Raw genomic sequence first — 22135 nt, forward strand, 5'->3', positions numbered from 1 at the left:
AAATAGATTTATAAAAGAATATAAATTTTTTTTAAAAAAAATAAGTAAGAATTTGAGAGTTTAATTAGTACTATAAGATTCAAACCCACATTCGCATTTTTGTAAGAGGATTCATGTTAGACCATATACAAGTACGATGAATCTAAATCTACAAATTCAAATTAGATGTAGATGACACTCCTAATAAGAAAGAGGTAGCAATGTTCAAATTGTAATGAGTGGGGGCATTGATTCTCAATTATTTGTGTAGCAAAGATATGCGTTAAACACAAATTGTTTTCTAACAAAGCGTGCATGTGATGATTGATTCATGAATTCATCTATAAATGGTTTTTACATTTCAATTTTCTCGGTTTTCAAAATCACAATTTGTTATATATAGCGGTCTCATCGTGAGATATGCAGGTTAAATTGTCCATTCAATTCATACTATGAGATTATGAGCACTATGTATGAGGTTGTCTCATCGAGAGACGATTTATCACAAGAGTATCTCGTTCTAATAGATTTGATTCAATCTTTTATAACTGATTTGACTTTAACCCGATTTAAAAATAAATTTGTAATAATGTGTTCATTCAGGTCATCAAATCGATTTCGAGTTAGATTTTCATGTCTGATTCAAAATCGAATCTTGTGTCTACATTAAACTTTTCATAATTGTCAATCTTCTATTTTTAATATCGGATCAAATCAAACTCAGTTGCAACTTAGAACGTTAAATAAATATTGAATTGAAAATGTTTTGAACAAGTTTTGTTTTTGACCTAAAACAAATAGAATGATCGGAACGAACCCCTTTAAGTAAGTTAGCTAATTAGCTCCCATTAGACACTGTCGTAAGTTATAGTTGTTCTTTCTTCAATTAAAATTGAAGGAACTTTCACGTTGTAGAAAAGCGCCAAGCAGTCAACCCAGCAAGACAAGCATTCACGATCCAGGAACACTGCCCATCGGACTTCCATTTCGTATTCAATCACTTCTTCCTTTTCTCTGGTAAATATCTTAAGATCTGAATTCTTATCTAATTTCGTGTTTTATTTTATTTTTTATTTTGTTTTTGAGTTTTACAATAGCAAATTATAGCACTATTAGAGTTTTTTTCCTTGATTTTGATCAGCATTTGTGTGTATTGGCAATTCGCTGAATTTGGGATTATTATATTGGACATTGGGGATCAATTGGGTCTTCAAATTTAGATTTGAGATTATAATGACATTTGGACTATTGATAATATGTGAATTCTACTATAGAATTAGCTGTTGCAATTTTGAAATGCACAAACTAATTATTGATTTGAGGTAAAGAGGAAAGAAGGGAACAGCATGATGGATTTTTTTTTTCAAAAGAAGAACAGTAAGGTGATACAAAATGTTATTTTTAAAAAAAATTAGAGTAGTAAATGAGCGAATTTGTGAATTGGGTATACATGCTGTAGAATTTGTGATACATAGGGTGTCTGGGTTATTTGGTGACTTGTGAATTTGATGGCTATCGGCACAATGTGATACTCCTCCGCCCCCGTGAGAATGCAATGGTTTCTGTTTTGGTCCATCCCGCCACAATTTTCTTTTATGAAAATGTCTCCACCAATTTCATTAATTTCATCTACACATTTATTTTCTATTTAATCTCATCCACCCATTCTTAGGGGTGTAAGAAAAAAAGTTGTTAGTTGTTGGCCGCTTTAGTTGCCTTTTTTGGCCAGCTCACATTGTTGGCTTTTAAGCTAGCTTGATAAGCTAACTGTTGGCAAAATTATGTATTGTTTGATAGTGTTTATTAGAGAAAGTGAGCTAACAAGCCAAAAGCGAATGAAAAAAACCAATCAAGTTAGCCTTTCATTTTTGCGCTTACATTCACCCAACAAGGTTTTGGCATTTTCACCAAATAAAAAGCAAAAAGCCAAAAGTCAACCCAAAAGCATGTGTTGTAGCATACACATGGGAATGGAGGGAGTATTGTTGGATACCTGGTATGTTGTAATGGTAGTGTTCTCTGCTCTTACATTGTCAGCAAGGAGAACTTTAAAAGTAAGAGGGAAAGGTCATTGAAAGGAATTTAAGAAAACAAGTGAAAAGTAGTAGAAGATTTAGAGAGGAGACAGCAGAGCAAAGAGATATTTGTATATATACGTATGTGGGAAGTTTGGGATATTCATGGGACTATCACTTCTCTATTTTATGGAGTGTCACGATGGCAATTTTTGAGGGTATTGCGAATTTATAATGTGGTCAGAAGTGTAAAGGTCTGTACAGGTAACCTTTAGTTTTGAGAGCAATGTTTTTTTATTGATTATATATAGTTAGTTGGCCTGTTTGCACTCAGGAGAATTTTTAGCTATTCGTTTTTGTTGCAAGATTTCATTTAGATGGTGAAAGTCCAAGCCGAAAGCTAATCAAGTTTTATGGTCGCCGAGTTGAGTAGTTTGTTCTCTGATAAACTCTTCTGTTTTTTCAACTATAACAATTTGTTGTGGTTTGCAATCTTAATGTTATATATGAAACTAATAGAGCTCTAGGGTTTGTTTCAAAGAACATTTAGGAATAATGTTTCAATATTTTGGTTGCCAATAATGAAGTCTCATTACAACTTTCTAGTGACGGTGATGCAATCATCCCTTTAATAGTGGTTTCATTTTGATTGTTAATTGAACTATTGTATTGGAAATTCTGTTGCATATAGGACTTATTTGATTGTCTTTGCACATTCCCATTTCTAATTTATTTGGTTTTCTGCTGACTATGCACTTTGATTATGGGATTCCAGTTATTTAGTATTTATAGCTTGTTAATCGATGGTTAATCAAGTTTTTTTTTTTGATCCTCTAACTGTAGTATTGAGTTTCCTGACTTTGTTATGCTAATGTTTTGAACCATTAAGGTGTGTAGTTGAATTTCTGATGTCAAGCCAAGAGAGATGGTGTGTGGTTACTGGAGGAAGAGGCTTTGCAGCAAGGCATTTGGTGGAAATACTAATCCGTTACGAAATGTTCTGTGTCAGAATAGCTGATTTGGGTCCCTCCATAAAGCTTGAACCTTATGAGGAGGAGGGAACCCTTGGCAAAGCTTTAGATTCTGGCCGTGTTCAATATGTATCTACAGATCTCAGAGATAAGGCTCAAGTACTTAAAGGTTGTTTGCTGTCTTTCTCTCTTCCCCCCTGTTCCTGTTATATCAACTTCATCAGGATGCTTAGATCAGATGAAAATTTCATTTTACTTTATCAGCAATTACTTAGCAATGAAACTAAAGCTGGATGACCAATTTTTATTATTCAGCTTGTCAAGGAGCTGAGGTTGTGTTTCACATGGCTGCTCCAGATTCATCTATTAACAATTACAGTATACAACGATCTGTAAATGTTGAAGGTGAGCTTGTTTAGTTTCTAATGGAAGTATTCAAATAAGACATAGCTGTTATATTATCTCTTATATAGTTTTTTTCTTCACTTCTTTTTCCGCTTGGCAGGGACAAAGAATGTGATTGAGGCATGCATTGAGTTACAAGTAAAGAGATTAATTTATACTAGCTCTCCTAGTGTAGTTTTTGATGGAATTCATGGAATTTTTGATGGGGATGAATCTCTACCATATCCAGTTAAGGTATGTAGCAACTGCATAGAGCAACTTTTTCTATATAAACATTTTACAATTAAATGGCAAAAAAAAAGGAAAAAAAAAACCAAATTTTTGTTTGAGTTGCAAATATTCTTTGTAACTCAATTTATTGTTTCCTTCCATTTACATTTTTTCTTACTTTTCCACATCATGTTTTTTGGGAAAATGTATCCTTGCAAAAATCTGTTCAATGATTTGTTGGTTTTTATCTTGTCCTTGCTGGTAAAAGTGAGAAGTGGATGAAAATGTTTGACATTGCACATTGGAATTTTGATCTATGTTCAATCTCGGTTCCACTGAAGGGGCTCAGGACTGGGTTGTTAACATGCGTTGATCTTCAGCAAAAATAGTACAACTGAGCTGGGAGTGGGAGTTCCCCCCCCCCCCCCCCCCATAACAGCGTCTGTGCATGTTATTTATTTGGCTAAAAGGAAAAAGGAATATTTATAAAAAAAAAATAGATGGGATAATTGTGTTCATTTACTATCCATTTTATAAATAATGTTTTTTGGGGGCAGTAATTGGGGAAGAAAGCTTCATAAATCATCTGTTAAAAGATTTATACACTTTAGAAGCAAGAATCATCATTGCTAACATGAATTGGAGAGTCGAATTTGTTACTTTCATGATTCTGTTTTTTACTGTATTATTATTTATTTTATTTTATTTTTTCATATGTAATATTTTGCTCTTTTGCTGAAGTATAGTAGTCATAATGTGTATGATTTCTCATTTGATCCTTGTTGAAATCAATGAGCACATGTTTGATGTAACATGCTTGCAGCGCTTACAACCTCTTTTGTCAATGTTTTGATGTGATGATGATATGCTATAATGCTACTGCTAATTATGCTGGATAATGGAGATTTATAAATCAATGATATAATTTTGAAATGTTGCTGTATATAACCTTCTAGTTTATTGAGTTATAACTTTCTCCTAGTCTATGTTTCAGTCATTGACTCATTCAGTACTCTCATTGGTTCTCTTAGCATAATGATTTTTATTCAGCCACCAAAGCTGAAGGAGAAGCATTGGTATTGAAGGCAAATGGTGAGAAGGGACTTCTCACTTGCTGCATACGTCCAAGCAGTATCTTTGGCCCTGGTGATAAGTTACTAGTTCCATCTTTAGTTGATGCTGCAAGGGCTGGCAAATCTAAGGTATATTTGTGTTTCATCTTTTAACATATTATTTTGACTTAAAGGTGAGTTACATGTGAAATACTTTTACTCGTGTCTTTTGAAACCCACACGTCAAACATACGTCTTGTTTCTTCACGTACTATTGATAACGGGCCGGCAAATCTAAGGTACATTTGTGTTTCTTCCTGTCAAACAAGGGGAATTGTTGACACTGCCTGGGAATAGGCACACACAATTCTAAGAACAATTTTGCGTCAAAATATTTGTGGCGACTGGATAATTATTCCGGTAGCATCAATGCACGTAATGGCCATAATTTACTGGGTCATATTAGTTGATGCAGTAGCATAGAAATTTCGACTGGCATTGCTATATGCAAACACTTGTCTTTTACCAAATGGCAAGCTGGTAATCTTTGATAGTCTTAATTGGAACTCCAGCTCGAATCTGATTAGCAACAGGGAAAAATGACCTTTACCTTTAAATCACAGGAAAAACTTATTTTCATAAAAAAGCATACATATAAATTTTACATTAAAAAGTCATTTGTGATATCTGATGCCATTGGTGAAAAAAGATTAAGTACTTGGGTGGCGATTGGGGAAGGGATTTGATAGAACTTGTTTTGAGCATTAACTATTATTATGTGACTTTTGATGCAAAGAGAAATGTGCTTTTTCATTGTAGATCTATGTTCTATACTGTTGTAAAGTAACTAGCAACTAACCAGTAACCACTGTTGATTTTTTTTTTCTGTATGGTCAAAATAAACAGTTTATCATTGGAGATGGAAACAACATGTATGATTTCACCTATGTTGTCAATGTCGCTCATGCACACATATGTGCTGAACGTGCTCTAGCATCTAAGGGGACAGTTGCAGAGAAGGCTTCAGGGCAGGTATATTGTGTTTAAGTTCTCTGTTACCATTATTCTTTGCTTCTACCCATACTCTAGAGTCTCTTTTAGTTTTTAGAGAACCAACTCTCCAAGTAATAACTTAATAACTAATTACAATTTTCCAGTGTATATCTGTACTGTTTGATTTTAGAAGCTGTAGATTTTGAACATTTCCATCAAAGGATAAAATTCATCCCCAAATTTTTGTTACTGTTGTTTTTATTTCTGAAAATGGTATAAAGTTCCATGTGGTCATTTGCTTGCAATTGAATGTTTAAGTGGATTGTGCCTGGTATATCCATTTTCTTTTAGAAATTAGATCATCAATTATGATGAGAATCTTTGATTGTCTATCCTTTCTTTTTGGTTATTTTAATTTTTTTTCTTATGTCTGCGGTTGTCTTATTACGGTGACTAAAGCCTAATACTTTCAGGCATTATGTTTTTGAATGGTTCAGTGTTACCGTTGCTTTGCAGGCATATTTCATTACAAATATGGAGCCTATCAAATTTTGGGAGTTTATGTCTCACATACTCGAGGGTCTGGGCTATGAAAGGTATCTCTGTTGTTACTTTTGATTTGTGTTCAACCTCATTCATCACATATGCCGATGTATGGAGTATCTTGCATGGAGTTTGTCAGAAGGGAAAGTTCTCATTTCCTTTGGTGATGAAAATGTACAAGTTCAGGTTAAAATTAAGCTGGTTTTAAATGGCGGAATTCCACGGAAAGGTATCTTGAGCGACACCACTCACCAGCAAAATTTTTGCTAGAAACGTTATATGGAAATAGTATATAATGAGAATGCGTTCTTCATTCTGCATTCCCTTCCCCTCTCCCAACAAACTAGTAAACGATAAAATGGAAAAAAATTGTTATTGTGTGACTTGTGAGAACTAACAAATTGTGAAATTAAGCGTTAAGTTCTGTGCACCTGTTTTTGAAACAAGTATAGAAAATTTGATCCTTATGTATGTTATATTTCTCAATACATATTGATCCTTAAGCGTTAAGTTCTGTGGTTACAGCTTGAAGCCTTTCTTTGTGAAATTTATTTGCTGTCTCTTATTAGTTTTACTTTTTTTTCAGGCCAAGAATAAAGATTCCTGCATGGGTTATGATGCCTATTGCACACTTAGTAGAGTTCATTTATAAATTATTGGCCCCTTATGGCATGAAGGTTCCGCAGTTGACACCTTCACGGATCAGACTTCTTTCATGCAATAGAACTTTTAATTGCTCGAAAGCAAAGGATCTTTTAGGCTATACACCCATTGTGCCACTTCAGGTTCCTTAATATCCCTTAATTCACGGTTGTGCATCTATAAGTAGCTAACTGTTGACTTTCTAAATCTTGTGTGATCCTATGCCTCTAGATGCTTTTGCGATCCTTTAATCTTGAAAATCTGAAGCTACACAAATTTTCAATTTAATTCTTAGCGATAAATTACTAAATAGAATTATTTGCTTCCTCTAGCAAAGTAGAAAAGAAGGAAGAATCTTTCTGAGATGTGTTTGGTGTTTTGTGGTTAGATTTTCTTCCCCATTGTCATCATTCAATTTTTCTATGTATTTATTTTTATTTTTATTTTAATATTTTATGAAAATCTAGAGAATGGTTATAATATACTATTGAGGCTCCTGCCTTAATAAAATGGTACCTCTATAAGTATTACTGAGGCTCCTTCATTAATAATTTTTTTTCTTTTTTTTGAAAATAGGGGCCTCTTTTTGAATCTATTATCAGATATTGAAATGTTGAAGTTTCTGCGTTTAACTAAAAGCCAGGAGAACTGAGAACTGAGTAACTTTAGAAGAAATATTAACAGTGGGTTTACTCCAAGTTTAACTTTTGGAAAGCTGAAACTTGGCCATGCTTCCTTACGAGTAAAACCACTGTTAATAATTCTTTTAAACTTCATATCATCTGATGCGTTGTTCTTCATACAACTATTTGAAACATAATTACAAGTTTCCGACATTTTTCGATTTTTCCTGATCCCAATGGAGTAAATATTGTATCTGTGACAAGTACTGTGGGCAATAATTTGTACTGTGCATGGGTATCCAACCGGTATGACGAGGATACTGGTGTGGGATCTATGTCTGCTGCTGTGGTGGTTGTTGGGTATGGAGAGAGAGAGAGAGAGAGAGAGAGAGGGAGAGGGAGAGGGAGAGGGAGAGGGAGAGGGAGAGGGAGAGGGAGAGAGACCCAAGTATTACTCCCTCTGTCACGTAGCATATGCTTCAAGGACAAAAAGTTAGAGAAAATAAAGAAAATGGATAATAGTGGATGAAAAAGTGTGATTTATGGGGAAGTGAGAGAAATGTGTGATAAGATGAAAAGATTATCTAAATGTGTGCATGATTTTTTCTTATTATACTCATTTATTTTTATTTTTTTCTTATTATCCCTGCCCATCCAAGCAATTTTGATTTTGTACTTATATGAAATGGTGCAATTATGTGGCCAAAAGTAGGATGATATGAAAGCAAGGCTTGTGCATACATGCCATAAGGTCATATCCTTTACACTGTCTAATAAATGCATCCAAATCCATTGAAGATTGACGAGGACTTTGATTTTCTTGATGCTGCATGAAATAAAATGTTGTAGGCTGTTTTCCCCAACATAAATTTTGAGCTCTATCAAGTACGGTTGAGTTCTATTGATTTTTCTCATCACATTCACTCTCATTTTCACATCTTAACTAATCAATACCTTCTAATAAGTTCAGCTCAATTTAGTACGATTAAGTTGGGAGGATCATGATAAATTTACTATTGGACTTGCACACAACAAGACTCACACAAGAGGAGAGTCGATTGCACACAAACCTGGTGAGGTTCCATCCTACAATAAATTGGTAATAGGAGTAGCCCATCAAGCTTAATGTTAGTCAACCTCTCTCTAATTCTTCAATGTGGGCTCACATATGGGTTATTTTGCAACAAAGTGTGTCCTTTTTTCTTTGTAGTCACTATAATGGCATGCCCATGTCTATCCTACATCCTTGATTCATCTCTCATGAAGTGTGTAGCTAGTGTGCAGCCCTTTGATAATTGTCGAGCACCTAATTACATTCCTTTATAGATCTACATTCTGTAGTAACCTTGCTTACTTTTGTGCCATTGTAGTTTTCCAGGAATTTTTTTGAGACTTGAGATTTTAATTTCATTCACTAACCCTTGAACTGCTGGATATTAGAACTGTAAAATTTGCTCCTTTTTGATGTTTTAGGAGGGCCTTGAGAGAACAATTGAGTCCTACTCACACTTGAGAGCCGAACACCAGCCTAAAAGAGATGGTCCATCTAAAGTGCATAAAAATCTTGGAGGTGGAAGAGGTAATAAATTATTCTTTCCTCTTGTATTCTTGTATATTGCCTTTGTGCTTCTGTGCATTTTCTTATTGTATTATGATATTAGTTAAATACATTGTAGTATGATGATTAAGTTCTTATTCGAGATCGACTCAACCCCCTGTCCCCCTCTGTATTTAGTTATTCTTGTTGCATTTCTTATATTAAAGGTAAAGGTTTCTGTGAAAGTATCTGTGAACAAGGGCTTACATGTGTATATTGGCTTTGTTTAGGAAGAAATACTACTAGTTAGCTTCAAAACATAGCTCAGGGATGACTATTTCTCTTGATATTTGTCTACTTTGTTCAGTTAATCGTAAGTTGTGGACTCATGGAGTCATAATAGTATGCTTATGGTCATGGTTTGAGGTAAGGTACTGTTGGAGGAGACTGTTGCTTCTCGCAAAACCTTGGGTTTGCCTGGCTACAGGGTATCTTTATGGTCCGTTTTCTGTTCTAAATTTTACTCAAATAAGCTGTTTGAAAAACACTTGAATTTGTATTTGCAAATTTGTACAACTGTGCTAATTCAAACTAATCAAATTCTCAAATGACCTTTAAAACACTTGTCAGTTACAATTCCTGAGGCTCAATCGTTCACTCATTCCTCTCCTTCGATAATTTGTTTTCTTTTCACTGACGTTTTTTGAACCTAAAGTTTCCTTCTCCTCAAACTCCATTGAAGAAGATTGTCTGAGCTAATTCTTCTCCTGTACTTAAACTCACATACTTAGTTTCTTTTCGCCTCCTTTTCTGTGGCCGCCACATGCTGTTGGCCACCCATCATGGTGTAAATTCTAGAGAAATTACAACATTTTTCCTTGCAAAAATTATTTGCTGATTTATGCTCAAGTATTGTGATATTTTTTTCTTTTTGTAAGCAAAATTTTTCAGCTGATTCTAGAAATAAAATCAACTATTTTTGGTTAATTTTCGGTTTCATGTATGTTATTGATATAGCTTGGAGATGATTACAATCATTTTTGTGAACATAGTAATGAGAATTATTTCCAACTTGTTATCTGAAATTTAAATAAGAACAAGCTTCATTTTTCCGATGGACTTTTATGTTTCCAAATTCGTTGAAGTTTAGAATTCGTTAGTTAATTTAGGGATATTGTCAATGAATATAAAGAAGGAAAGAGGTTGAAGTTGTGGGAGAGAGAAGGCGTCGATGGTGGTGGCGAGTGAGAAAGGTCCTTTTGATAATGTTGGTAATGAATTCAAATTACTAATATGAAATACCTAATTTTTGCTAAGCTATAAAATTGAATATTTGAATGTGAAAGTTGGGATTTGAATTTCTACAATTGAAAGAATGAAATTGGAATCACTCCATGTTCACAAACACAACCTTATGAACTTTGAGAAGTATATGACGACGAAGTTGTTGCGGAGCTTGTAGACCGCAGGCCCTCAGACCTTAGTGCGACACAGTTTTGTTAAAACTAAGAGAGATAAGTTGAAAAAATATCCACTTTTTGAGATACTGACTGTTTTTTCTTGTTAGGACATTTAAGAGCTTAATGGAAGAAGACTATATGAGAGGTCAAGAGAGACATGCAATTTTTTTGAATTTTTATGTAGTTTTTTAATTCGGTTCATAATGATCTATAATAAAAGGGCTTGTTAATGATTTGCACTTGTGTATGTGATGTTGCAAATGAAGTTTGCTATCAATGATTAATCACCTACAACCTCTTTGTTTTTACAAGGGTACGGTTTTTGAGTGAGGCATGTATAAAGTGCTAATGTGCTATTTTCGACTGAAGTTCATGTATAAAAGTTTATATATTCTAGAAATGTGTGCTTTTAAAGAACCCAAATTTACTCCCTTTGTTTTACTTCATTCCTCTCTTTGTAATATGTTTTTCCACTATTTTTGAGTTTTCTTTCACCCCCTCTTGTACACAAAACTCTGCTTGTGCTCACATTCCACTAGTTGAATAATTTTAAGGAAGGCAGGGAATGATAAATAAAAAAAAGGCGCATGATCAGTTCAATATAAATAAAATGTGCGTAGTTTTGATGAAGAAAAAAGTTCCACGTATATTTGAACGTGAACAATTTAATTTAAGAAAAAAGGACTGTCAATCTTCTCAGCCTTCGCACTAAAGGTGTAATGGATAGGGGAACTTCACTGGATGCGGCAATCGAGCAATGTGATAGTATAATTTTTCCAGGGGTTTTGAACTCTGCAAGCAAGGCATAGGTGTTACCGTGAGTCAGTCCAGAGTTCACACAAGATCTAACAAGGGCCACACTTGCTCATTTCATGGATACATTAAATTCCAAATAGTTCAGATGATCAAGTTGACAGTTCTGTTAGGAAAACAACATACACATAAGCCAAAAAAGATATGTGAAAACAGCAAATAATGTTCAAACCCTTAAGTTTGCTCCCATCACTTGTATATATAGTCAACTTTATCAAACTCAAACTTCGAACTTATTTCATAGGGAAGATAGAAATAAAAAGTTTGTGTTTATATTTGTATGTAATATGTAGTATATATGTTATGAAATTTTGAATCCTCATCATTATTTGAAACTAATGATCCATATTCTGACAGAAGACCATGTTATTGATAATAATTGGTACTTGGCCTCCTGCAGCTGCTGATATACTCTTATGGAAGGACATGAAGCAAAGTCTAGCCGCCATGCTACTTTTACTTGCGTTATACTACAACTTCATTGCATCAGGATACACCATTGTTGCAACATTTTCCAAGCTTATCTTGGTGGCAGCAATTTTCCTGTACATTCATGCCAATTTGCCTGAAAGAATGTATGTTTATTTTTTTCTCTCTCTTTCTTCCACTATTCCTTTTGTCACTCTCCCAATTCATCTCTATCAACCCATTCCGCCAACTTGGATTATTAAAAAAATAGAAAGAAAGAAGAAATCTTGCTATTCGACATGATGAATGCTGGCTTTACATCAATGGCAGTATAATTGTAATCTGGATATGGACTGGCTTAGGTCTAATTGCATGTGGAAATAAATTTTTTTTTTTTCGTCCTAAGCTCAAGTTCAAATCAAATACTCCCTCCGTTCTTTTTTGATCTTCCACATTACTATAACGGGTAGTTTCAAAAGTTCTTCCACTTTAGAATACTTTCTATTTTTAGAAATTTTTTATCCCACTTTTACCCCTTTCTTTTAATGTACCCCTTTTCTTTTATTTATAATTATTTTCTCTCATACTTTCAATACAAATTACTTCACACTACTTTTAATTAAAATAATACCCACTACAACCTCATACTTCCAATACAATCATTACTTCACACTACTATTTAATTAAAATAATACCCACTACAACCCAAAGATTCTATCTTCCTTAATGTGTGAAAAATCCAAAGTAAGATCAAAAAAGAACGGAGGGAGTATGAAATACATTAAAACCTTTAAACAATAGTTTTGGAAATGCTTTATTTGTATAATGCCAAATATCAGGCAAAAATGCTGATACTAAACGTAGTTTAGCATAGATGGTATGGGCTTTTGAATCAGATGCATGTTTAGGCCAGGACTTTCATTCTGGTACACAGTTTCCAGTACACTCACGCTTATTATTTGGTATGTATGCACTTGTAATAAGCATTAAGCCTCCTGAAACAAACTCGACTAGGTTCTGGACTCATACTCATCCCAGTGTTACGCGTTTTCATCAGCTATTGATCTGTCTTTGTTACTCATGACATCCTTCAATATTAAATTAATTGTAAGCTAGTTCATTTGCTGATCACACACCAAGTCACTAAGGATCAAATGAAATGCATTTCAAATGCCATCAAAAGAAAGAACCCTTAACTAAAAATGTTTAGAGTTATGTACTTATGTTTAGAGTTGCCTGTGGCGGTGGTTCTAAAATTTTGGTTTGTCTGCGTGAGTAGTTGTGTATGCAGTTGTTACTTTAGTCATTTCCCACTAATGCATGTGAAGGGTTCTAGTCACAAGTATCACAACCCTTAGCTATATTGTTGCTTGAGTTATTGTTTATATATGAGTATTTATTATTATCATTATAAATGGAATATAATTGATTTGAACCTAAGTCTCTTCGGTCGAGTTTTCGAATATAGAGTTCTTGAAAAAGATAAAAAAAATCTTATTATTTGTTCAAGAACAAACAAAAATAAGTTCCTAGAATAATCTCTTAGTCAAGTAGTTGGAATGTTTTGTTGATTAGTAATTTGATTTTTTTTTTTTTTTGTGACCATGTGATATACCCAGTCTGTTGGTAATTCACTCCTGTACAGATTCAAAGAAAAGTAAAGAGAGAGAAAAATTATGAGAGATAAGAGAAATTTGAGAGAATGTTGCAGTGTTCGAGCCCCTGCTGCTCCTAATCTTATTAATTCCAAAATACTATCAACAACCAACAAAACATTACAATGTGCCTATATATAGACATATAACAAGATATAGTAACTACACTTTATTAACTATTAAGTCCAGCTGTCATAAAAGACCCGCCAACTTTTTATATTTGTTTCTTCTTTCTCCTTTGATAGTTTTCAAAGTTGTTGCCCTCTGACCCAGAGGTATGACAGACCATTTAGACAGACGGGACTAATAAACGATGCACCCTTCTTGGAGAGAACGTGCAAGACACATTTAGGACTCAAGTAATAGGCTCTAGAATTGAATATCCTGTTTATTCTAACACTAGTGGAAAAAAAGCTATCTACCACGTCACATATGCTGCAGTTTTTAAATTACGCAGCATAAAAAGGATTGAAAAAATTAGGCGAAAAAAAACAAAAGGTATATGCTTCGGTTCCAGAAAAACCGCAGCATATAACACATTATATGCTGCGGCTCATAAGTTGAAGAACAACAAAGCTATGTCTGTCCTTGTTCCCTTATTTTGTTCGTCTGTTTGTTATTTGTGTTAAAAAAGTGGTATTGCAATTTGGAAGAATGAAAGGATTGAATGGAAGAATATCATTTTATCAGTATTGATATGTTGAAAAGTGGGCTGTCAAGTTACGTAAGACATTGATAGGACTTTTGATTAGATGAATACAATCATTGGGAACTTAGAGATGAATCGAAGAACCATCAGATAATAAAAAGAAAATTTCTTGTACGCAGATTTGGATGTACTATTGAGAAAGTTCCTGTTTCAGCTTTCCATTGCTCCGAGGACAATTCGCGAAGAGCTGCTCTTTCAGTTGCCTCTCAGTGGAATACTTTAGTTGGTATCCTCAAAACACTTTGCAGGGGCGATGACTGGATGTTGTTTCTAAAGGTAATGGTTTGCCTTTTATGGTTTGATTATTTTAACTAAACGTGTTCAAAACAGACTGATGACTCGATATTTACCCGACTTTGGAATTGAACCCTACTTGACCCGACATCAAAAAGAATTTAAAATAATGTAAAAATCAATGTGGACACAAGATAGGATTTTGAACCGACCCGAAATATCTAACCCGAATAAACACCTACGAAGACAAAAATCATTCTCGGTTCTTACATGGTTTGAATTGTACCTATGGCTATTAGTGCTAAACTAATACAAATTGTTGTAAAAGACAGTCTCACCGAGAGACATGCTATATACGTGGGTTATGTAGCCCATCTAATACATATTACGAGAATATGGGCGTCTTGTTTGAGGCCGTCTCACCGAGAGTCGGTCTCTCACAAGAGTAGCTCGCTAATACTTTTGTTTGAAAGAATGACTTGAGGGCTTTCTAATGATTCCTATGAATGGAACAGGTTATCATCACACTTCTCATCATCAGTTTATTGGGATTCATCTCTCTCCAGAGACTATTTTTGGCTGGTGTGCTACTTATTAACCCTCAAATAATACTTTTGTTTATATCTACTCTCGAGTCTCGACTCTCGAGTGCTCTTTATACTGTCTTGCAATGTTCTTATCTAGCTAATTTACAGTTACACTTATGGTTTAATTGTAGCAACGGTAACACCCTTTGTCGCATTTTACATCTACGAGAAGAAAGAGAAAGAAATCGATGATCTAATTTCAAGGATTTGTATCAAGTTGAAAATCTAACATACAGAAAAACAATCAATAGATCATCGGTGGTGTGCTCATGTTCCTGGGCGCTCGCGTATTCTTCATTTGCAGTTTTCAGTTCGGGGAAGGAAAAGGAATTTTGTGCCGATTTTTTTCAACCCTTTTGAGACATGTACAGCTTCTTCTGTTTGAGTTGTCGGTTTGTAGGATCGTAGTAGCTTTAGTTGGTGATTTTGCAGAATCTTTAGCAGGTCTATTTGGGGTCGTGCTTTCCTCATTGCCCTCTCTTTGGATGGGTTTGGCTCCTCTGTATTTCCCCTGGACCCTGACTTTGTGTGGAAATACTGGGTTGTTGACTTTGACTATGACTCTGATTTCGGGTGCCCGGTGTTGTAACAGTTAATCCTTGGTCTTGGATGTCTTTTTTTGGGGTGGATATACTGTATTTTATTATTTTTTGATGAACTTTATAATCTTTAATGCGCACAGCATTTGTATCCTAAAAAGAAAATCTATTGATCAATTTTTCACATTTTAAGTACATGCCACAGTGCCACAGGATAAAAGTTTACATTACTTCCTAAAAGCTTGTGTATTGAAATGAAAATAATAATCAATTAATGCTATGGAATCGATGAAGTAAATATTTTAATTTAAAATTATTTAATATCCAAAAATGCAAAAAAAAAATCTCAAGTTCTAATTTTTACCCAAAATAATGGTGTCATAAATCCATTTCCAATGCACCTCAAAAATAATCCCAATCTATTACGATAAATGACGTCAATATAATTTCTTAATTGTAAAATGTGGCATTAAATAACATCATTTTAATAGTTTTTTCTTTAATATATAATAATAATAGTTAAAGATATTCAATTTAATACTGGATATTGTCCTTTGCATCCAAAAATTAAAGATATTAAATCACAATTCACACATGCTTAGAAAATTATTTATTATAGGAATACAAACAAAATAATCAAAAGTTCAATTTTCACCTAATCAATTTCTTTCCTTAACAAACTCTAATAAAAGAAATACGATTTTTAAACAATGCATGTATTAGATGTAGTAATATTCTGATTAAGAAAAAAAAAGTCCAAATGTTATTGAAATCACAATTCTGAATGGAATCATACGATTTTACGATTTAATTCATTACAAATAAGTCATTAAATTATTGCAGAGTTGGTCTGACATAGAATCGGGCATAAAGAATCACGTATATTCAGTGCGATTGCGATCCTGCGATTCTCAAGTGTGCGAGATAAACATCAAATTAAACAGTCTTCGTTTCTTGCTCATGCTCACCTGAAGCCTTTTGAAATTGACCCTACATTTTACAAAATATTTTCACACGATAAGGAAAAAAAAGGTAACAAACTATAAGATATAGGCATTCTGCGAATAATAAAATAAATTATAGATAATAAATAAAGGATATTTGTTGTTTTACTTTGAAAATGACAAAAATAAATATAAGGAAATTTAACTTTTGTTTATTGCAAAATTTGTAGAATCGTATGATTCTATAATCCTATTTTGATCCAACTTACAATCTCGATGATAACAACCTTAGTTGTGCCCAATGGAGCAAAAACTATAAAGTTTTGATTATTTCTTTGTTTGTGAATTTATCAACAAAAAAACCTATAAAGATTTTCTTAATTAATATGATCTACTAGAATAAAACTACTCGGATGATATTTACAATTAATATTTACAATTAAGGGTCAATCCTAAACAAACCCCTTACTCGTAAGTATATGATTGTATAAACCTCTGATAAAGCTCACCATCCATACGTAGGGCAACGCTATTGAGGAGCTAGAGAATACTAATAGGCAACGGCACACAAGCTATTGGAATTAGACCTAGCTAACTCGAACCCACGTATCACCTACTATGACTCAAAAAAAAAAACATGTTTACACACAAACAAAATTTACAAGCTATCAATAAAATCAAAAGTAAGCCGACTCAAAACGTCAAACTCGAGCAGAATTCGCATAATAGCTCAAACCACATTACACAACTTTATTATAAGTAGTAGTTCTTATGTGTAGCATGTCAATACATAGGAACTATTTTAGAGCTAAAATTCATGGAATTTTCAAGAACAGGTAAACAACGTGTGAATGTTTATAAGCAACATTGTTTGATTATTTATTTATATGTATATTAGTCGTGCTTATCCTTTGTTTTCTTTTGCATCTTTCTCGAGTTGGCTGATTTGATAAGGTTATGGGCTGGCGTCTTCGTCCCTTGCTAGATCTTGATTATAGCTTTTATGAGCGGGATATAATAGCTACACTGAGAAAAAAACCGGGAGAAGAGCTCCAAAAAAAACCTACCTCTTTCAAATTTAAAGGCATGAAAGCATCCATCATTACGTTGAGCTCATTGATGTCAATACATTATAAAATCTGCCCAGAATTGACATGGGCACCAAACAGGCTTCAACAAATGAACATAAAAAAAGTTGTTGAATAGTGGGGAAGCAAAAGACAAGAGAAATTTTGGCTATGCAGAAATCTAACCTTATTCAACGCTCTAGATGGTCGTACATCCAAGAAAAGATTAAAAAGGTTAGTACTTTAAATGGCTCAGCTACTCTTGTGAGAAACCGTCTCCCAAAGAGACGACCTCAAAAAAAAAAGCTCACATTTTTATTTTCTCTTTAATTTGCATTAATTGGACTATTTAGCCCATATATATAGAGAAACCATCTCTCACAACAATTTGTGTAAATGGCTTTAAGTGTTGAGGTGCACTACCAATAATTGGAAATAATTCCTGCCTATGTTTTATACAAGATGTCCTGTTATTTCCAGGGGTAGAAATAGAGGAAATACTTGAGTTTTTAGCTGTAATTTCTCTGCCAAGAACTGTATCAAAGATCAAGAAGAAAACGAGAGTCCAAGGACTCCTCGATGAATTAAATTTAAGGCGTGCTGGTGAGATTATAATTGGAGATGAAGAGCATCATAAAATCTCAGACGAAGAAAGAAAGGATTCGAATAGGCATTCACCCAATCCAGAGTTCAGTTTAGACAGTCTAAGCCCTTAAAGTCTGATGTTCTAAGTTTATACAGTCATTGGGAACTTGGTTTAGGTAAAATAAAGCAAAGGCCAGTTCCACTGGTACTATAGTAGACAAACAAACTTGGTCGTCCAATCGAAAACTCACAGAATCTATCAGTGATACAATCCTAGGAATAGCCAAAGAAAATTATTGTTAGCCTGGTGGTTGAGGGCTTTCCCTTTCGCCCCTTGTGACCCCTTGTGACCCCTTATGAGAGAGGTTCGATTTTCACTACGTACATTAAGGATTAATTCCCTCTCTCTCTCTCTTACATGTAAAGATACTCTAACCTACTTCCGAATTAAAAAGAGAAAATAGAATAGCCAAATAAAATCCTGTTGTAGGAGAAAGAAACAAACTAAACTACCTAAAGAAACATCAAAAGGTTCAAGTTGTAATCCTGTAATGCTCCAACTTTGGATACTTAAGGACAGCAGCACACCCCAAGTCAGACACTCCACTTGAGATTAACAGAACTTGTATGATGCTTTAGATAACATATATTCAGCTTTATCCAGCATACACCTTTTACAGGTCCATCAACTTAGAGTAAAACCCTCAAATGTTATATGCTTGAATGCTTGTTCATACTATAAGTAAAAATTATCTACTTCGTGTTACTGTGATAAATGTAGCATACTGCTATTGCAACTCAGCAAACCTATCAACATCAGGATCAACATTCAACAAATAGAATAGCATTAACATTCTGCTTCATATTCAGAACTTCAAAGTTAACACAGAGTAATCATCATCTAGGGGGGGGGGGGCTTAGTTCGAGGGAAAAATTTTCCCCAATTTTTTCATTGTTTGAATTGACAAAAAAGATTTCAAATGGAAAAATGGAATAGTTAAGTGTTTTTCATCCCTTCATAAACATTTCTAAACATCTTCATTTCTTCCTTCTTAGATTAATAGTTTTTTCCTCAAACCAAACAGTCAATCACCATCATTTTCCATTATAAAGCAGTTTTCATGAATGTTGTTTTCTAAAGGATGTCAGTTTCCTTCAAACCAAACACCCTATTTATGTTGAATTCTCCTTCATATTAACTATCAGGTAATGTAAAATTCAATAATTCAGCGAAGTTTGCATAATTCAATAACAAAGTCACAATTGCAACCAAATAAAAACATAAAGAAGATGAACCATCTTAAGAAAAAGCAAATTAATACCTCAAATTAGCAACTGTTCGTGTCTAGTATTGATAAACATCCTAACATTGAACCAACACCAAACATAAAAGTAACGTAAATTTAAAGAAAACAACTTACAAAATATTTCATCTTTTATCTCTTGATATTCAACATAGCTTTAGCTTCAGTCTGCTCCTCCAACAAATTATCACTAGTATACTTACTCAACAACTCCATCTTCTTCTTCTCCACAATCATCCTTTCAATCTCTTTCTCATCTGGCAATGGCACATGAACAACAAATTCTGTCTTCCTTGCTTGTTCTTCTTGCCTCTCCTTCTCTTTCCTCTCTTCCTCCACAACGTCCTCTTCCTCTTCAAACAGTATCTCCTTCACATTGACCACCTCCCCGCTCTTGACCGCCTTTTTCGCCTCCCTCTTAATCTCCTCCATCAGATTCCACTCCTCCAATGCCATTTCCCTCATGGCTGCCTCAGCAGGTCCCTCCAATTTCTCCAAAACTCCATCTTCATCATCTCTGTATCCATAATAACTAGCATCAATTCTTTTGTAAATATCATACCTAGTTCTTCTCTTCCTCAATTCAGGAGGCTTCTCGAACAATTCGCGAACTCCAGGAAGCTTCTTCGCTGCTCCAAAGTAACGGTAACCTGGACCTCGACCGCTAGGGTTTGGTACATCGACGATATTCCCATCTAAATCGGTCATTTTAGCCGATTGTTTAGTGTAATTTGGACCACCGAGTTCAATAATTCGACGTTCCCAATGCGTTTTCTCTCGAATTAGTTTATTGATTTCGTCGTTGAGATCACGAAGTCGGTGTTCACCAAGACCTTCGTTTTGGATTTCGGCGACTTTTCGGCCGATTTCTCGCATGATTTGCTGTCTCCATTTGTCGGCTTCGGCTAGGTCGCGACACTCAGAAGCTAAGTAAGGACGGCGTTCCTTAGGTTTCTTTTTTTCTTCTTGCTTCATAGTAATGAAGCGATTGAGCATTGATTGAGCCTTCTCTTCATTTCTCGCCATTGTTGAAGCTCTGGTTGAACCAGAGAACCCGAGTAATCAAAAAGGGGAGATGCCGAAAGATGAGAGTTAGCTTTTTTGGCTATGGCGCTCCTTCTTCCGGCCTCGTCTGCACTCTTGAAGCCTGAGGGCGTTTTGCTTGACCGAAGTAAATGAAAGGAATTTTTTTCCTTTCTTTGTACAAAAAACAACTTATAAATATTACCTCATATTCACTGATTTAGTCATTTAGGGACATTTTCCATTTGCATCAAAAACTAATAGAAGTTAGGGATCACTTAAAAGTGTGAAGAATTTATTTTTTTTATAAAGAGCATTGGTATTTATGTGTTGTGTATTGTTGTAGTAAAAGTAAAAGGATAAAAAAGAATAACTAATGTAGAGTTGAGACATAACTAATGAATTGACCCAATAAGAAAATATCCCTAAATCAATGCATGGGAAGGAGTATTTTATCTATCTATTTATAATACTCCCTCGATTCCCTTAGTTTGTCCACTTTATAAGATAGAAATTTAAATTTGGTATTTAGAGTATATATATTGAAGATAAAATATATTCTTGTGGGAATTGACCTATTTGATATTAAGACTCAAAGTTTTCTATTAAAAGCGTGGAAAAAATAAAATGGACAAGTAAAAAGGAACGGAAGAAGTATTATTCTTTCACTTTTTTTTTACTATTTTGTCACTTTGAATTTGACCCATTTATTATTTTTATAGGATAAATTTTAAATAATAAATTAATATTTGTTTAATATGCTGAAATTAAATTTATTTATTATTTATAAATAAATCTACCTTATATTTGTAAAAATAAAGTGACATATTACTTATAACTATTCTCATAGCCTCTTTATAAGTTAAGAATTAGAAATAAACAATAGTTTAATTTATTTGCAGCAATAGTTTCTTGTTGTTGCGGCCGGTGCTCGTTTGCGCGCGCGTGAACCAACCCAATAAAGAAGGAAAGGATGCCCTCTCGGGGCATCTGAGAATGATTCGAGCCGTATGAAAGGAAACTCTCAAGTACAGTTTTTTTTTTTTTTTTTTTTTTTTTGGGGAGGGGGGGGAAGGGGTGAAGGAGCCCGATAGTGTCCCCCCACTGACTTGGCTCGGGCCTAAGCGAAAGTCGACGAAGTGGGTTTTGGAATTTATTCACATTCTCTAAAAAAAGGAATTATTAGTAATCCCGCAGGTACTGAAACCATTAAAAGAACGCCTAATAACTTATTTGGCCTCAAAAATTTGATTTTCAATATCAAAATATATGGAATAATTGTCCCCCCTACTATCTATAAGTAAAAAAGTATCATCAGAGATGAAATTCGGAATGTCCATGACACGAAAGAAATTATCAATATTACTGCTGTAACTAGAACTGTCACCTCTTTCCGGGGAATTAGATGGTCTTCCCGAACAAGCCTTTTATTTGGTAGGTAACATCGATGAAGCTACTGCGAAAGCTATAAACTTAGAAATGGAGGGCAAATTAAAGAAATGACCTTAAATCTCAATTAAATTCCGAGAGGCTTCATAAAGTGTTTCTTTCGGGGGACTAAAGGAAAGGGGATAGGATCTATATTGATTGTTATGCTACTTAGGCATGTTATCTCGGAAGTAAGGCAAGGAAATCATAAAGACCGGAAGCTAGGAAAAGACACTCACTCATACTGACAGAAGGCATTTTTAAAGATAGCAGACAAGCAGAAGAACAAATACATTGGTAGCGCTAACGACCTCTATAGCATAAGGGGGAAGAAGTAGACCTTTCTTCTAATCAATCAAGTGCCCTTCCCTGGGAGGTTAAGGGCCAAAAAAACCCGTACCCAAAAAGA

The 22135-nt window shown here is 34.3% G+C and overlaps 2 protein-coding genes across 4 annotated transcripts; one reads left to right on the plus strand and one right to left on the minus strand.

Moving 5' to 3' along the window:
* Nucleotides 1–772: 772 nt before the first annotated feature.
* Nucleotides 773–15567, plus strand: LOC130810042 (3beta-hydroxysteroid-dehydrogenase/decarboxylase). 3 transcript variants are annotated; one of them, XM_057675963.1, is made up of 13 exons: nt 773–996; nt 2884–3134; nt 3281–3370; nt 3471–3604; nt 4612–4782; nt 5539–5664; nt 6142–6221; nt 6755–6953; nt 8907–9012; nt 11644–11818; nt 14135–14291; nt 14765–14831; nt 14968–15567. In XM_057675963.1, the coding sequence occupies exons 2-13, from the start codon at nt 2903–2905 to the stop codon at nt 15063–15065; spliced, it is 1635 nt and encodes a 544-aa protein (XP_057531946.1). In that variant the 5' UTR covers nt 773–996; nt 2884–2902; the 3' UTR covers nt 15066–15567. The 3 variants fall into 3 exon arrangements, with proteins under 3 accessions (XP_057531946.1, XP_057531947.1, XP_057531945.1); XM_057675964.1 differs by having other exon boundaries at nt 2892–3134; XM_057675962.1 differs by having other exon boundaries at nt 14765–15567.
* Nucleotides 15568–15977: 410 nt separating this feature from the next.
* Nucleotides 15978–20476, minus strand: LOC130810045 (uncharacterized). Its single transcript, XM_057675966.1, has 2 exons — nt 19393–20476; nt 15978–16365 (listed from the first exon to the last, which is right to left on the minus strand). Exon 1 carries the CDS (start codon nt 20299–20301, stop codon nt 19408–19410), a length of 894 nt encoding a protein of 297 aa, XP_057531949.1. The 5' UTR covers nt 20302–20476; the 3' UTR covers nt 15978–16365; nt 19393–19407.
* Nucleotides 20477–22135: the final 1659 nt, after the last annotated feature.

Source organism: Amaranthus tricolor, chromosome 4, assembly GCF_026212465.1.
Source record: "Amaranthus tricolor cultivar Red isolate AtriRed21 chromosome 4, ASM2621246v1, whole genome shotgun sequence".
NCBI lineage: Eukaryota > Viridiplantae > Streptophyta > Magnoliopsida > Caryophyllales > Amaranthaceae > Amaranthus > Amaranthus tricolor.

What these genes read in the sequence shown, in the direction of transcription:
- LOC130810042 (XM_057675962.1), top strand. Translation starts at nt 2,903, where the DNA reads ATGTCAAGCCAAGAGAGATGGTGTGTGGTTACTGGAGGAAGAGGCTTT. An exon ending in CAAGGGCTGGCAAATCTAAG is followed by an intron (nt 4,783 to 5,538) that starts GTATATTTGTGT and finishes CAAAATAAACAG; the next exon opens with TTTATCATTGGAGATGGAAA. An exon ending in CAGAGAAGGCTTCAGGGCAG is followed by an intron (nt 5,665 to 6,141) that starts GTATATTGTGTT and finishes GTTGCTTTGCAG; the next exon opens with GCATATTTCATTACAAATAT.
- LOC130810045 (XM_057675966.1), bottom strand. Translation starts at nt 20,301, where the DNA reads ATGGCGAGAAATGAAGAGAAGGCTCAATCAATGCTCAATCGCTTCATT.